The sequence below is a fragment of the Gavia stellata genome, chromosome 6 (assembly GCF_030936135.1).
Source record: "Gavia stellata isolate bGavSte3 chromosome 6, bGavSte3.hap2, whole genome shotgun sequence".
Classification (NCBI taxonomy): Eukaryota; Metazoa; Chordata; class Aves; order Gaviiformes; family Gaviidae; genus Gavia; species Gavia stellata.
Genome location: NC_082599.1, coordinates 11,294,782 through 11,311,354, shown reverse-complemented (window position 1 = coordinate 11,311,354; position 16,573 = coordinate 11,294,782). Strand labels below are relative to the sequence as shown.

The following is a 16,573-nucleotide window of genomic DNA, read 5'->3' as shown; positions in this document are numbered from 1 at the left end:
TTATTTGATCAAGGGTCAGGTAGATGTAGATGTGATGGTTAGTTTTCTGTCTTGCTTTTGCTGTAGAAGATAGGGATGAAGAAACTAGGCATTGAGTGTATTTGCTATTTCCTTCTTCAATGTAAAGTAATCTTATGATCAGGGAAATTTAGTTTAAGAACAAACTACATTTGATATTGTTTGGAATTTTTGTTTTTAAATAAAACTGTCATTTCCTTTTCTTTCTCTGAATTCTTACAAAGCAGATGATATAAAATGACTTCGCTTCTGTGTTCCTTCAGGTGAAGGACGAACAGCACCAGTGTTCTTTGGGGAACTTCAAACTGCCTCTAAGCCAGTTACTGGAGAGTGAAGATTTAACCATGCATCAGCGGTTCCACCTGAGCAACTCCGGTCCAAACAGCACTATAAACATGAAGATTGCACTCAGGGTACTCTAAAACATTTCCCATTGTAAATATCTGAAAGCATATTTAAGACTATTGTGACTTCTGGTCTTCTAGCTTTATGAAGAAGATAGTACATTTCCTTGGGTGTCACAATGCCAGGTGTCCTTAGTTGTGGCAGTGCTATCAAGAACACAAAGATAACCTCTAATTTAAATACATTCTATTTCAAAACCAGAAAATCCTCCTAATTAATGCAGCTGATTACTGTTTTTTTTTAAGACTGAGGTTCCCTATGGTTTTAGGTTCGGAAAGCATGTTTCGAATCTGAATTCCTTCAAGTCTGTTACTACTCAGTAGGCTACAGATCAGTGAAATCACTTTTATCTTACAGAAATGGAACTGAGGTCATGACAGTTTAAGAAGAATAAAATTTATAGGGAAAGGAATTACCTTCATAGTACTAAAAAATTCAGACCAACTTTCAAGCACACTGGAGTTTTGAAGGTGAAACTTGCATACCTGAAAGTTGGTTTGTCTTTTTCCCCAGCTAAATTATTTGGTTTAATAAGGTAGTGTATTTCTTTGCAAACACCATCAAACTTCTGTTAACTTCTGTTGTTTGTTCTTTTCTAAAGCACTTTCTTGCTTACTTGTCCTTAATAAATGAAAATAACATATAAAAGAGAAAGTAAGGACAATGAGCGAGAAGAATTTGTGATATAGGATTAATTTTCAAAAGATGAGAAGAAAAAAATTACAGAATAGCTTTCCAGGTGGCTAGAGCTGCAAAGTAAATAGCATGTGCACCAGAAGTGTGTAGAGTATGGCAAGGGAATAATGAGGAGAATAATTATAAATTAATGGAGAATTTCACATTGTTTTATAGTTACTGGAATTGCCACACTGAAGATGGAGCGGTGTTTTGCTGTGCAAAAGGTTTCCTATTGTAGAGTGAATAAGTGTGAATATTTTTGGTCCTGCATTAGTGTCTGAACTTAACAACTTGTCATCAACCAGTACTCTTGTAGAAACAAATTTGTTCCTGTTTTTTATACTGGAAAATAGTAATATTATATGTGTTTATACTGTATCTAGGTCCTTTCTCTTGAAAAGCAAGCGAGATCTCCTGATCATCAACACTCAGCCCAAGTGAAAAGGCCATCTCTTTCCAAAGATGCAAGAAAATCATCTTTTAAGCCTCAGGTTCCTGTCTCACCACCGCCTGATTCAAACAAACCTGTTCCAGCTTCCCCAGTGACTGATAGTGATAAAAAGACTGATACATCTGAAAAAAGTCAGCCTCCCAATGCCAGCCCTCAGTGGCCAACAGATCTCAGCCGAAGTTCCTCCAGTCTTCATGCCTCTAACTTCTCTTATTCTCCCAGCCACCTCTCGGTCAAAGAACCCACCCCTAGCATAGCCTCAGACATATCTCTGCCTATCGCCACGCAGGAGCTACGGCAAAGACTACGACAGCTTGAGAAGTATGGTGTTAATTACTTATTTTTGCAATACACCGAAGTTGATTTTTAAATAGTGTCAGTGCAGCCAAAGGAAGAGTGCTTAGTTTGCATTTCAGTAATATTTCCTGTTGCAATTTGAGCCTGGCATTTGAAAAATCAGTCATTGTGATTTTTCTGGTTCCTCCTGGTACCTCAGTTAGACAGATTCTGCAATTAGAAGTTACTTTACCATTGCGATGATCTGCAAGATAAAGTCCACCTTGTTCTCATAGCTATACTGTGTAGTGCTAAAAAGAGTGGGATGGCAAGAGGGAAGGACATTTTTCGATACAACATTAATTGCTTTCATGGCAATAGTTGCCTGTTTCACTGCTGAATTCTATTAGCATTAATATTAAGCCAATTAAGCTGAATATAGCTGGTCTTTTCAAATTACTCAGAGGGATAGTTGACTATAAAGAATGTTAAATGAATAGTCAGTAGTAACTGACTATTAAGTGATTATTATTCAATTAATGAGGATTGCTGCAGCCATGCTTTCTTAAATTCTTTAGGTTTTTTTTTTTACTTGCCTCAATGCGCAGCTATACTTACTAGTAAAGATAGCTGAATATAAACCATTAATTCCCTATTCATGTAGCTTCTCTGTGAATCTAAGTAGAAAGATTTTAATTTTTTATTTGTACGGGATTTAATCAATTCATCTTTTCTCTTTTGAGTTCATAGACTCAATAGAGTAATATAGGTTGGAAGAAACCTCTGGAGGTTGGTCAGCCCTCTGCTCAAAGCAAATCCCGCTTCAAAGTTAGATCAGGTTTCTTGGGCCTTGTCCAAACAAGATTTGAATATTTCCAAGGATGGAGATTCTATAAACTTTCTCAGCAATTCTGGTGCTAAATCACTCCACTGTGAAAACATCTTTTCCTTATTTCCAATTGGGATTTTTCTTGCTGCAACTTGACTGCAGCCTCTTGTTCATTTACTGTGCACAGCCATGAGGACTCTGACTCAGTCTTCTCTATAGTGTCTGTTTTAAGTAGTGAAAGAGTGCAACTGAATCTGTTGTTGGTGTTCTCTTCCATTTGTACAAACCCCTTTCCTTCACCATCTGCTTATGTGCTCCAGTCCCTCATTTATCTTTATGGTCCTCTGCTGTCTTGTCTTCAGTTTGTGAGTGTCTCTTCTGGCCCAAAACTGGCTTAGACTTTGTTAATTACGATAAATGTTGAAATACTACTCCTTATTTAATACACAAATTTCATACTTTCTCATTTGATAAGAGTGGTAAAGCTACGGCTAAGGAGGCCCTTTATTGCAGGCCCCATGTTTTTAGCTGCTCTGGTTTTGGGTTTTTTTGTTTTAACTAAGAAAATACTGAACTGAAATGCTTCATTCTAGTTCTTAAAGTGAATGACCTGGGAATTTTAATGGAATTTTCTGCAGTCACTTTGTTGTAGCCATTCACAAAAGAGGCATGCCTCTCCCTTGGGGTTAAGATAGCCTTCAAGTGGTTGAGAAATGCCAAGCGTGCCGTATACTGTCTGTCCTGTGTGAAACGAAAAATACTTATAGTCAGTTTACACAAAGTAAAATAAGTATTTTATAGAGATGAGGAAACTCTGCAAATATTGGCCATTCTTTAAAACAGAAATTCTTAATCACGGTGCTTGCTTTTTATTTAAGCATGACCTGTATTTGTAAGTGTAAATTGATTCTAATCTTATTTTCAGTGTGGCATGAGCTCCAGAAAAGTAAAATGGCTATGTTTATACTGTGATTTGAGCTTTTAAGACAGTAAGTGGTTTAAGTATCACTATTTTAAGCCAAGAATATTTATATTTCTATGTTAGAGAAATTAGAAAAGAATGACCTGGTCTTCTAGTTGGTTCCTGGCCATAGGTAGAGTGGCCCATCACTGAGGCTTTCATTGCAGTTTGCACCGTTATTCTTTCCAATTTCCTAGATACTGCTTTAATGTTTGTTTTAGAGTAAGCCGGTTCTTTACTGATCATGGATTTCAAAGTACTGAAGAGCAGCTGACCTCTAAACTGACAAGAATGCTTAGCTTATTTTGGAGAGTAGACCTGTTGGACAAGGAACTGAAGTGCAAGAAACTGATGAAGATATGCTCACATGCTAACGTCTTTATCTTCTTTCACATTTGTATAGTGAAAAGTTAATACATGATTTCTGGGAAAACTACTCAGCATATATTTCAGTTAGGTCTTACTTTAAATATGTGTTTTAAAAACTAAACATAGTGTTCTACTTTTTCTTGCAGTGGAACAACTCTGGGGCAGTCTCCATTAGGACAGATTCAGCTAACAATTCGTCATAGTTCACAAAGAAACAAACTGATTGTGGTAGTGCATTCCTGCAGGTAAGTATAAAATACCAGATTTTATTTCTGTGCATATTTCTTTGTAAACTTTGTCGTATTTTGACTTATCCTCTTAAATTGGTTGTCTGGATAAACTTGTCATTTTTAAAATAACATACTGGTTGTAATTATGTGTAAATACAAAAATATACAGAGCTATACTCAGAATAAGTAAAAACTTTGTGGAAGAATTTGCTGTGATTTTGTATTTGTCTATTATGCCTCTGTCAGATTTTAAGTGAAAATGGCATGTAGATTTTTATCAGCAGTGTCTGAAAGCTATCTCTAAGAGACTGAATTTTTCATGGAATGACAAAACCAGATTACTTTTGGAAAGCCATACCTAAACTTTGAATTGGAATTTAAGAAACATTGTATTCCCACCTCTGCTGTCTGCTCACCATTTATCTGATCTTGTACAAGTCACTGCTTGGCATTTTTTTTAGTTTTTCTTTACCACTGCTATTAGCTATGTGCTGTATTCCGCACATCATACTTTGTGCAGGATATCCCACAACTGATGCATGTACTAAATTAAAATAAGTAGATACTTACATTCAGCAATGTCTCATTTATTTTCTAAGTGTTTTTCTTTGTTTTTCACTGGTCACAGAAATCTAATAGCATTTTCAGAAGAAGGATCCGATCCGTATGTGCGAATGTATTTATTGCCTGATAAGAGACGATCAGGAAGAAGAAAAACACATGTATCTAAGAAGACATTAAACCCAGTGTTTGATCAAATGTATGTTCTAAACTATGTGTAGTAATTTTATATCACATAATTACAAAGCTGTCACATCAAGTTTTCTCAACTTATCTGAATGGATGAGCTGTTGAAGCTCCTATTTGTCGCTACCCGACTTGGTCATACCTTTCTCTTCTGCTAGAACAGCTCTTCCCATCCTGTTATCAACTATAGGCCTTCTTACTCTGTTACCAGTCACTTCTCTCTTAATTTCTGCCTTATCCTGTGTCAGTTACATCCCCTTTGTGCTGGTAGCTAAGAAACAGTGTGCACTTTTCTGGCAGGTGGCCAGAACGTGAGTGCCTTTTAGCTGGGCAGTGCTGTTGGTATCCCTTCCTGCCAGGAAGCAGGTCGATTCTGACTGGCTGATTCCCTGGCTGATAGATGCTGCCTCCTTGGTAGGACTGGCCAGCCAGTGTCTATGCATGATCAAATTGCTCAGTCAGTCTACTTGGTGGCACTTATCAGCATCCAGGGAGGCAGTATATTTCCTCGTAGGTTATACCCTGGCCCATAGGTTGGAAGTTGTGCAAGCTTGTGCAACTTCATATTGCATAAAAATCCTTCTCTTTGCCTTCAGCTTTTTGATGGTAGTTTCTCTCACACATGTACCCCTTCCTCCCCCACCCATCACTTATGAATAAAGGTGACCTTTCTCTACAGACAGAAACTTGATTTGGGGAAAACAATGCTTCAGTCCGTTCTGTCCAAGGAAAATCTATAAATCATTAGTTAGAAGCTCTGGTAGGTTTTCCTGGTACTGCAGCTCTCTCCTGTTTATTCCAGGTAATAGATTTGTTTTACTGTGCCTTTCCAAGTAAAATGTATTGCAAAGCAATAAAGCTGTTTAAGAACTGCAGTGACAGGTAGATGTAGATTGCGGTATAATCTTGCCCTTGCTTTCTGTAAGTTTCAGATCTAGCAAACAAAATGCGTTCTTCCTTAAAAGTTGGCATGTTTCCTTGGTGTGCCAGGAAAGAAAAGGAGCTCTGGTTCTAGAGGACTGAGGATCAGTAAGACTGACCAGTCTTTCCCTTTTGAAGAACAGTGATACTGAGCTGTCATGATAGTAGGATTCCTCATTCTCTTCTCTGTAGAGTCAGCAGTTGACCTTTTCCTTGTTTTGTTTTGTTTGTTTTTGTTTGTGTGTTTGTTTTGTTTTACTAGAGGCTTCTAGAGACCAAACGTAACAGAAGTCTCAAACATTTGATGTTGATATTGATCATAGTATTGAAGAAAAATTTTAGGCAAAACACTGGGATTTTTTCTTCATTTATCTCAGACCTCATTTTTTGTTTCGGGAGGGGGATGGTTTGGTTATGATTTGAATTGTTGTTTAGCTGTAGGAACTGAACTTGCACTTCAGGTACAAAATTCTCTCTAAAGCATCACTTTGCCTGTCAGATTTGATTTCAGTGTTTCCCTGCCTGAAGTACAGAGAAGAACACTAGATGTAGCAGTGAAGAACAGCGGTGGTTTCTTGTCCAAAGATAAAGGGCTGCTTGGCAAAGTAAGTTGACAACAGGCAAATTCTGTTAATACAGTATGCTATTATGTAAGACTGAAATCCTCTTGCAATATGAGCTTGTATGTGTTGACTGAAGCACCTCATTCAGGTACGAAGTTTTTAAAAATTATAGATGGCTTAGATGCCAAGCTTCAATAAGGGAAGGAACAAACTGCAGAGACAGACATCAAAAGATGAGGCAGTAATCTCTTCTAGAGAATGGTAAGTTCTGAGGCTTGCAGTAACAAAATAAACCTGCATGTCAGACTTACTAATCATACAGTCAGAGAATGACAATAACCAGTAGAAAACAGGTGATTCTCAGAAAATGTTCAGACAAAACTGGAAAGACAAGCAAGAGTACTTAGAGAAGCACACAGAACAAATGTATGTTTAGTAATTAAAAATTACAGATTGTAAAATCCGTTAAGAAAGAACTGCTACTGGAGATGTTCTCAATGCCAAAACCAGCTATTGTGTTTACAACTTCATTGTTCTATAGGCACTCATTAAATCACTCTATTTCCTACACATGGGATTTGGAGCATGCAAAAAGGAATAGTAAATTCCTATACCCTTGCAAATTGCCATGTTTGAACTCTGTAAAGAGGATGAAAGATACCAGAATTGTGGTCAGTTCATGGTGAAGAGTGTTCTTAATTTTCCTGTTTACCAGGAAGGCTGTTAACATAAACACATCAGCTGATTGCCATTGCCAAGATATGCCATGTTCAGAATTTAAACCTGTGAGGTGCTCTGGGACCTTATCACTAAAGGGTATAGATTTTTATGTCAAAAACAGCAACTTGAAACTTTACTAAAAATCGGGAAGATAGTAGATAGCTATGATGACAAGGATGTAAAATACATAGTTTATTAATGGCATTACTTATACTGTAGTTTACAGGATTAACAGATTTGATCTTTAGAAGACATAGAATGAAAAGCACACATAATGCATTGATTGCTAATTTAACTTTCCACAGTTATTAATACCTCTGGCATCTGAAGAACTTGCTAAAGGCTGGACCCAGTGGTAAGTATAGTATTTCCTTCATTAATAATAATACTACATACTAATAACTGGTGTGTTAATAATAGTTTTAATAATACATGCTAAATGTAAAAAGAGTTTCCTTTGTTTTTTTCATTTTCAGGTATGATTTAACAGAAGATGGTACAAGGCCACATGGTGCAAGTTAGGCCCATGTATACTGGGAATTCCCCATGCATAATTTTGCCAACCTTTATATATTTGTAAAGCATTGTTCTCACAGATGTACCAATATTATTTTTATAGCTTTACTGATTTAGTTCTTAGACACATACCCAATAATTTTATAACAATTGGTCATTTTATGTAGACATAGCCTTTCTCATTGTTAAACTTTGTATTTTAATTTGCTAAACAGTTTTATGTGTTACTGTAATGTGCAATAGTACAGTAAAGTAACCTTTTGTGTTTAAATTGATCTTTATGACGGCTGTACCTATTGGAAAGTGAAAAGGTTATGTTCTGCTGTTTTCCTGCCTTGTTTTATATCTCACCAAGGTATACTGTACCATGTAAATATATACTATTTTTTTATAACTCTTTCATGCTGGTTTGAATTCAGAAGAAAATTAGATAAAGTATATAGATATTTTCTTCTAAATGCATGTTAATTTCTTCAGATGAACCTCTTTTGTCTTTGCAGCACAATGGTCTTAAATAATTTTGTGATATTATTCAAAAACAAACTGCAGAAAAACATTTTTACTTTATTGCATTTCTGGCCCAGTGTGGCTAGCTTAATATGTACAAAACATTAACATTTTAATATTTATATATAAATGTATTATTGGAAGATCATGCTATAGAATATTATAAACAAAAATGAGAATTCTATAAATATTGTATAAATAGAGGATGAGGTCCATGAATCACAGTTTCTAAATCTGAGTTTTCATTTAATGGAGTAAACATAGCAAACAGTACAGTTTTATTATACAGGTTCACTTGGCTTTTGTTATTTATTCCCGAACTCTATAGTACTAGACATGTGACCTTTTGAAGGTATGAGGACATGGATTTTTCTGTATTATAAACAAAATCTCTAACCTCTTAGAACTGTCCTTACTGCCATGTTTCACTGATTTATAAGGTATACAAATCAGCTTGCAATGTAAGTTCATATAGTAGGCATACATACAAGACATATGTTATTTTTATTACACAATACTGTGCTAAAAAGCATATTATGCTATACCTTCTGTAATACTATAATGGAACACCAATAGGTAAGAAAGCGTGAAACTGAGTTGAAACTGACTGTCTTTACAGTTGCTTCATTGTTACTTAGTGTGTTTGGTGTGTGAAAAAAATGCACTTCAGTGGTCCACACAGATTTCTTGAGAAATAATGGCATTCTACTGAAGCATTGCCATAGTCTGCTGCAAGACTACAGCGGTGATACAATTAGCACAAACTGATAAAAGTAGACAGATGAGAGTTGAAGTGGGAGTATCAGCCTTAAACAGCTGAGCTCATAATTCTAATTTTATGAATTATGGGGAATTTTTTTGTATTCAGAACTGATTTTTCTTTTTCTGGTAAGTTTTCTCAGACTGTTATAAAAATGTGTGTTAAGAATCCAAGAGAACAGTTCAGCTCTTTCAGAGCCAACACCCTCATTCTTGGATAAGTATGCAATTAGACAGACAAAGTATATTATTTAGCTAAGATTCTAGAATGATCTCTCAGCCAAGAAAGAATTTTAAAGCAGAATAATGAACTCCTGAAATTAGCTTTATTGTAAGATTACTGACAGAACCTTAATTCTACATGTAGAATATGCCTACATTACTAGATGTACCAAAGTGCCTACCATAGATGTAGCTTTTTGTCTTTTTCAAGTTTAAGAATTGACTCATTTCAGTTTAACATGAACATCTGTCACGGATGTGTGTGACGCACACATACACCTCTATACAGTGATGGCCTTCTTATCGCCACATTTTATACAAGACAATTTTAGCAAACAATCTTACATTGTAAATTTTGCTGCTGTTACTTTCTGATGGACTGGGCAGTAGAGAGAGGTTCTTTGTAAGAAAACATTTCCATTTGAAGGCTTCACTCTATATTGGAATCTATGACTATCTATATATATATATACACACTCATCTGTTCATATAAAATGTAATATATTATGAAATACATATTTTCTTTGCTAGTTCTCCACTAAAATGTTAAGAATGGAAAGACAGAGAATTATTGTCAATGCAATGAAAATGCAGAAAGCGAAAGCTGACCTAAATAAAGGAGGTCTAAGAGCAGCAGTTCAGCGTAATTGTCTTTTGCCTTGGTTCAGCCCGAGGTAGAAGGACTTTTGTTGTACATCTTGGCCAGTGACTCCCCAGAGTTTGATCCATAGCCAACAAATGGACTGTGAGACTGATTCAGTGTTTCAAGTCTTAAGTGAAGTCTGGGGACAGATGTTAGAAGACTCTACACTTAAAAAAAGTGTACATTTTGTCTTCTAAAGTCTCGAGGGAGAAAACAATGCTGTGTTTGGGTAAATGTGAAATGATAGCACAAAGTGAGTAACTGAATAAAGTATATAGGACAGGTTTCCAAAATAGCTCACAACCTAAAATTAGGGATAGGTTCTGAAGAGATCCCAATTTCCCATTAGGAATCTAAAATTACAAGGTTGAATTGTCGTTGTAATTCAGTTAACAGTAATTCCCACTGAATGTAATCAGTCCTGGATGCCACACTCTTTAGAAATGTTCTCCTGAGTGCATCTGGATCAGAATATGACTACCTAGATGAGACTGATTCTTTCGATAGTGGAAACAAACCTCTGTATCATAGTTACCAAACTCTGAATGTTCTGCTTGTATGGAAGTAGGAAGGACAAACATCATTTTTCCTCTGGGCAAAAATTGCATCTCATTATCAAGTCAATGTATTCAGTATCAACTAATAGCTTTTCATGTAGTTCTTGTTTATCCTGTGCCTTAAAATACAAACATATGAAGATGTTTAAGAAATGGCTAAAAATAAGCTTTGTTACCTGTATGTACCAACACATGTTCTCTACTATTGAAACTATTTTTAGAATTACTCTGCTTCACTGACAAGAAAACCAGCTTTCTTAATTATAGCAGTGGTATAACTCAAACTCAAATCAGCATGCATATCACTTGGATTTGGATTAAAACAATTTTCATTTTCTGTCTTGAATCCTTTATCAGAGCTGCAGCAAACGGTGAGAGTTGAAATGAGAACAAAGGGTAATCAATTTTGTATAGATTGCCTTTTTTGCTCATGTAATTCTACATTATGATGCATGTATTTATTCAATAAATGGTTCATATGTAAGTCAGTGTGTTGCTTCCCTTTTCCCCTCTTTTGCTTATCCTTGTCCTAATTAGTAATGCAATTAGGTGAATTTTTAAAATAGTCATGCATGCTGGCTACTCTAACCTAGGTAGCCTTGCTGTAAGATGTGTAGGCAGATTTTTGGGTTTTACGTGAGAGAAAGTGGAGTAAGAAGTACGGGATATTTCACTGGGGAATTCCTTGCTTGTTGGTCTGGAACAGATTCACACATAAGAATTAGTAGGTCCTTTCCTTAACTTCAGTGTCTAAAATTTTTTCTCTTAAAATGGTCAGTTGAACAAACTGTCACGATTCTAGCACTTACTCATCAATTGTCATAAATTATGTTTTCAAAAGGACCTAGAACTGCATGTAATTGCCTTACATTTGGAACCAGCAGATTTCTACATGTGGCAATCTTTCCTGTCCTTCCACGTGCTTGTTAAGGCAGATATTGATAGAAAATACAACTACGTACTGCATAAATAAGAAAAGGGATATTGGATCCTCTATCTATTACAGAAAAATGACGATAGAAATTATGCTGTTTGCATTAAATATTAATTTTTAATTAATTATAATACCATAATTAATTATGATACCTCTTCTCTTAAACAGCTACAACTTGTCTGAATTCCTAATAGTCGGTCCATTTTCATCAACCATAAATAAAAGCTGCAGAAGTTCATCACCCAGTCACTACTGCATTTAGAAGGGACCCCACTGGATAATCTTCATTGATACTAAGTACAAAATTATGTTCAGTTTTTTGTGTTTTTTTTTTCTAGGGGAGATATCTTCCTTTCTTAGCAGAATGAAGGGCTTCTGCTAATGAATGGGAAGGCAGCTAAAGCCAATTCAAAGCATGCCCATCTTCATAACTCCCTCATGGCAAGGTCTTTCTGGATGGCAGGCTTCCTGGCAGCGCCAGTACTGATCAGGTGTCTGCATTTTCCAGACTTGGATCCAAATCAAACCTTCCATTCAGTCCCGCAAGACAGGTGGTAACTGGATCAGCACCTGCAAAAGAATGCTGCCTATGTATTCACAAAATCTTGTTAGAGAGCAGAAATAATTGTGCAAGACATTCCTCCAGATGGATTTGGTATTAATTTGATGGGCTCAGCCAAGCCTAGACTTTTTCTTAATACTTGCTGTACTGTTTAAACTGTTTTGGGCCATCATTTAGTTCATCCAGTCTCCATCTAAGAGCAGTGCTTTCCAATACAGTTATCAATATGGTTATTTTAGGTATTTTCTCAGCTAAGAGCTGAATACAAAATTGGTTTCCTGTGAGGTTTTTGTTTTAATCAGTTTGATTATTTATAGTCTCCCCCAGAAAACTCTGAATGTTGGATGGTACCTTTGATATTCGGTAGAAAGAACCAAAACTTCAGATGGTCCCAGACCTATTTGTGGCTGTAGCTAGTTGCTGAAGGAGTCAGGCTATTTAATCGCAAATGGTGTTTTTATACATCTTAACAAAGCATCTAACTTTATCGTTGTATGCTCTCCTACTGATTTCTAAGGCTAACTGTCAGGCTCTCAACAATATTCTCAGCCACCTTCTGAAATATGTTATTTGAAAAATGCAAAGCAGCTAAAGTAAAAAATGCACTTTTTTTTTTTTCAGTGTTACGCAGTGAATTTAGCTGCCAGATTAGATGGCAGCTCTGGGAGGAAAGTTCTCTAATCTGTATTCATATGATAGAGGTGAGGCTCTCTGTTCTCACCATCTGCAGGGAATATTGCTTGCCAGTCACCTGCAGTGGAATCCAATTTGAGCAGACTACTGCATATCTATTTTCTCAGATGCTACCAAAGTGAAGCCAACCTGTCTTCCCCTGTTGTTTCTTTGAGTCCTCAGTAGCCATAAACTTTATTGCAGAGGAAATAAGGGCTACTAGTGACCGTTCTTCCGTTCAAGATCCACATAGAAATGGGTTCAAGGACAGACAAAGCTAGGCAAGATTCCAACCTTTCACATCCAGGCTGTCGTAGGGGTGCTTCTTGGCTTGGGGTGGTTCTTGGTTTGGGGACAGCAGGGTCCATTCCTGCCAGGGCTTGATAATCCAATTGCCCTCGGAGCTGGGCGTGCAGCACCTCAGCTTCAGTGCAAGAAATGACATACAGAAGAAAGTTGTGACGTCCCAGCACCCTGGCTGTCCTGAGATTTCATTCATCAGGTGCGTGGTAAGAATCTGTTGTCTAACTCATGATTAATTTTATTGATTTATTATCTAAGCAAAGTAGTTCCGTTCAGCAGGAGGTTGAACTAGATGACCTGCTGAGGTCCCTTCCAACCTGAATTATTCCATGACTCTCAAGCATATTCTTTTAAAACATTAAAGTAATAACAGTAAATGTACTGGAGCTCTTGTGTACTCACTCCTGGGCCACCTGCGCAGTAGGTCTTTCTGGGCATTTTGCTGCCTGACCCCAAGCTCTCAGAGATGGGCATGTAGCAACTCTGGCTGGGCAAAAAAAGGAGGCACGTTGCAGGAAGCTGCAGGCTTTGTTAAGTCGGGATGCAAAAATTGTGTAGTAATTAAAAATACATTAATCTATGCATAGGTAAGTTGTAAGGTAGATAATGCTAGCAAAGTGCTAATTGTCTGTAGGTACTGAATGAAGGTCATGAATTTTACTGGATAACTGGGATGAGATGCCTAAACCAAAAAATGGTGCACACATTTAATGGTGGTTGTTTCCTGCACGGAATTTCATATAAGGTTTTTTACTTTTCAGTTGGATTTGCAAGCTAATGTGTTATTCTATAAACTCTCAGAGACTGACAACTGGAGCTTACCAAGCATTTCACAAAGATTAATAATTTACTAAAGAATATTCTGCCTGACAGTTCTAGGCAGACTTCAACATGGGACAAATACTTCAACTGACAGGCTGAAGTCCCTGGTGTATTTTGCATTTTTTTTCATTGCTATCTGAAGTTTAGTTGAAGTTACCATGTTGCAATGTTTTCAACCTAGAATTGATACGACCGTTTACCTGTTTTTGCATGGATTATGAAATGTTCTCTGAGCTAAAGTAAATACAATAACCACTGAACAGTTGCTCTATTGTAACTTTCAGCTCAGAGCCCAGCTGGATAAATTTGACAAACTGTGACAACAGCATCCAAACAAAGAACTCTGATTGTCTCCTGACCTGCCCTTCACACAGGTGATGAAAATAAAGTGAAAGATAATGAAAATGAGTTAATGGAAATGGCTGGTTGTGACTCGTAGAATGGTATTTGTAGCAATGCTGGTTCTTTGTGTTTTATTAAGTAAGTCATTAATTAATGTGCATGTAAAATAAGTTGGAATTGAAGGTTTAAAATACTAAGATGAGCTTTCTGAAAAGAGGTTTAAATCTTAGCGTTTTAGGCAACTTTGTTCTAGGTGATTTTTTTTTATTATTTAATATGCTTTTCCAAGTTCAAATTACTGGAAATGTAAAAACCGCTTCATTTTAAACATTATTTATAAAGCATTTTAGTTTTGCTTAACTTGTCATTCACAATGAGACTTTAAAGTTTTTGGATTTATACTCATTACTGCACAATTTTTGTTTTCTGAAGACATGGTTATATTCCACTAGATGGTAGTGTAGTCCCTATTCTGAAAAGCCTTTTTTGCTGCCTGTGCACTTCATTTCTTGTACAATAATGAAGTGGTTTGGATTCTAGGCATCTTTGGAAGTGGAGCCTGAAGTCATCCTAGCTTAAAAGCAGTGAAAAACAGGCACAGTCCCCACTGCACTCTGCTTTCCCCCTTTGCTCTGAGGCACAGGTGATACTAAAAGAATTGAATTTCATAATGGGGGTTAATATTATCTGGATTCAATTTGCCAAAATGTTTTTGTAAAAGCATTTAGTCATGAGGCACTGGGAAATAAAACAACTGGTCAATAATTTGAGGAAACATGAAACTTCTCCTGGAAGACTAAGGTTCTAAGTTCACCATAATTGCCTCTGTCAGCAATTTGCCATAGGTGTTTCGTGCCTTAGATACCTGGCCTAGACAATTAGATTTGATTATAGAACTCCCTCGAGTTGCTGACACAACTGTAATAAGATTAAGTGCAAAAACTTGGAATTAATCAAAGGCAGGCAGAAGTGAAATTACAGTTTAAGACACAGAAAAGGGCCTTGACCAGCACATTTGAAACATCACCATGCTTTATTTATTTCTATTGTTGGTTCGAGCATGAGGCTAGAAGCTCAGGATATCTAACACAGTGAAAACCACCATGGAGCAGTACAATAAACACGGGGGGAATGGGGGCAAAGACCAAATTCTACTAGAAAAAATATCTTAGAAAACAATTTTCCTTTGTTTAATGATATGATCAGAAAATATTTGACAAATCGCATTGTCAGAAGGTCTTGTGATGCTAAAACTGTTCGATGCACAGAACAGGCATAAGTGACAGGTATGTCTGAACTAGTGAATGTGTGAGGACTTTCAAGTGCCTGACTCCAAACATATCCCCCAGTCTGATATTGAACGGAACAAGTACTACAGTCACTCAGCTCCCTGTTTGTTAGTTTTGCATGAAGGAAGCTGGATGTGCAGTCTGTAAGAAAAGCATGAGGGGCTTCCTGGTTAGTTCCTGGTCTGGATATGTATAAAAACTAATATGGACAAGAAATCATGTCCATTCTGATACAGTATTTTCATGTTTCGTACTAGACAGGTGGAACAGAGATGGTGTCATATCTAGATGATGCATGTCTATCACAATGAAACCTCTAAGAACACTTGTAAAATGAATAATTTTTGTACTTTAGAAACAATTCTTCTCTTTATCCATAAGGACTAAAATAGAATGAGAGCTGAAAGGAGACAGAACACTTACAAGACTTATAAATCTCTAATAATTCAGAATGTTAAATTTAATAGGGTTAAAGTAATCTAGACATGGCAGATCTAACTGGAGTGTTTTACATATGAAACAAATTAACTGGCAAACTAGTATTATACATTTACTCATGGATACATAATACTTTGAAAGATGTTAATGACTTTATACTAGGAAATGTTTGTTGTAGTTATCATGAAAAGTGATACTCCGTATATTTACAGGGGTGGATTTAGCTGTGCAGATACTGTTACTGTAATTTCTTTTTGTGAGCATTTTATAGCATTTCAGAAATATTTCAATTTTCACGGTACTAATAGTTAGCAGAGTAAAATTACTGTGATTTAAAACACTGCCTGTTAAGGAAAGAGGGATAACAGTAAAAGCATAATAATAAAGCAAATAATAATAAATAACTATTCTATAATGAAGCATAATAATAAAACAAAATAAATAAAGTTGTGCTGTTTTCATGCCTTAAATTCACCTCAGTGTGAACAACCTGCAAGACACCCAGCAGTACCAGCAGACTCCGACGGGGCGGCAATCCAGCTCCTCCACAGCACTGGCTGCGGCATGAGGGAGCGGTGCTGCAGGAAAGCTTTGGCTTTCCCTCTGCGCATTTTATTTCCTTATTTTTGTTAGAGTTAACATGGATAATTTTATTTTTCTTCTGTAGTAGTGAATGGTTTTTTTTCTGCTTAATCTCTTAAACTCTAAAATTGTTTCATCTTAATATTAATAATTTAAGGGAAATAAGCAGTTTCACGGTCTAATCACACCACCACTGAAAACTGACAGTCGCCTCTGAATAAAGGATGGCGTGATTGGCAGTATTACCTTCAGGCAAG

At 36.5% G+C, this 16,573-nt stretch overlaps 1 protein-coding gene across 1 annotated transcript in view; it reads left to right on the top strand.

Moving 5' to 3' along the window:
* The window catches only part of ESYT2 (extended synaptotagmin 2), an 89,453-nt gene extending 78,607 nt beyond the window's left edge, over positions 1 to 10,846 (top strand). The window contains exons 18-24 of the mRNA XM_059818633.1: positions 282 to 431; positions 1,485 to 1,873; positions 4,134 to 4,232; positions 4,846 to 4,977; positions 6,385 to 6,490; positions 7,474 to 7,523; positions 7,645 to 10,846. Of these exons, the coding sequence (XP_059674616.1) occupies positions 282 to 431; positions 1,485 to 1,873; positions 4,134 to 4,232; positions 4,846 to 4,977; positions 6,385 to 6,490; positions 7,474 to 7,523; positions 7,645 to 7,690 (972 nt within the window). The 3' untranslated portion in view covers positions 7,691 to 10,846. The remainder of the gene's footprint in view (positions 1 to 281; positions 432 to 1,484; positions 1,874 to 4,133; positions 4,233 to 4,845; positions 4,978 to 6,384; positions 6,491 to 7,473; positions 7,524 to 7,644) is intronic.
* Positions 10,847 to 16,573: the final 5,727 nt, after the last annotated feature.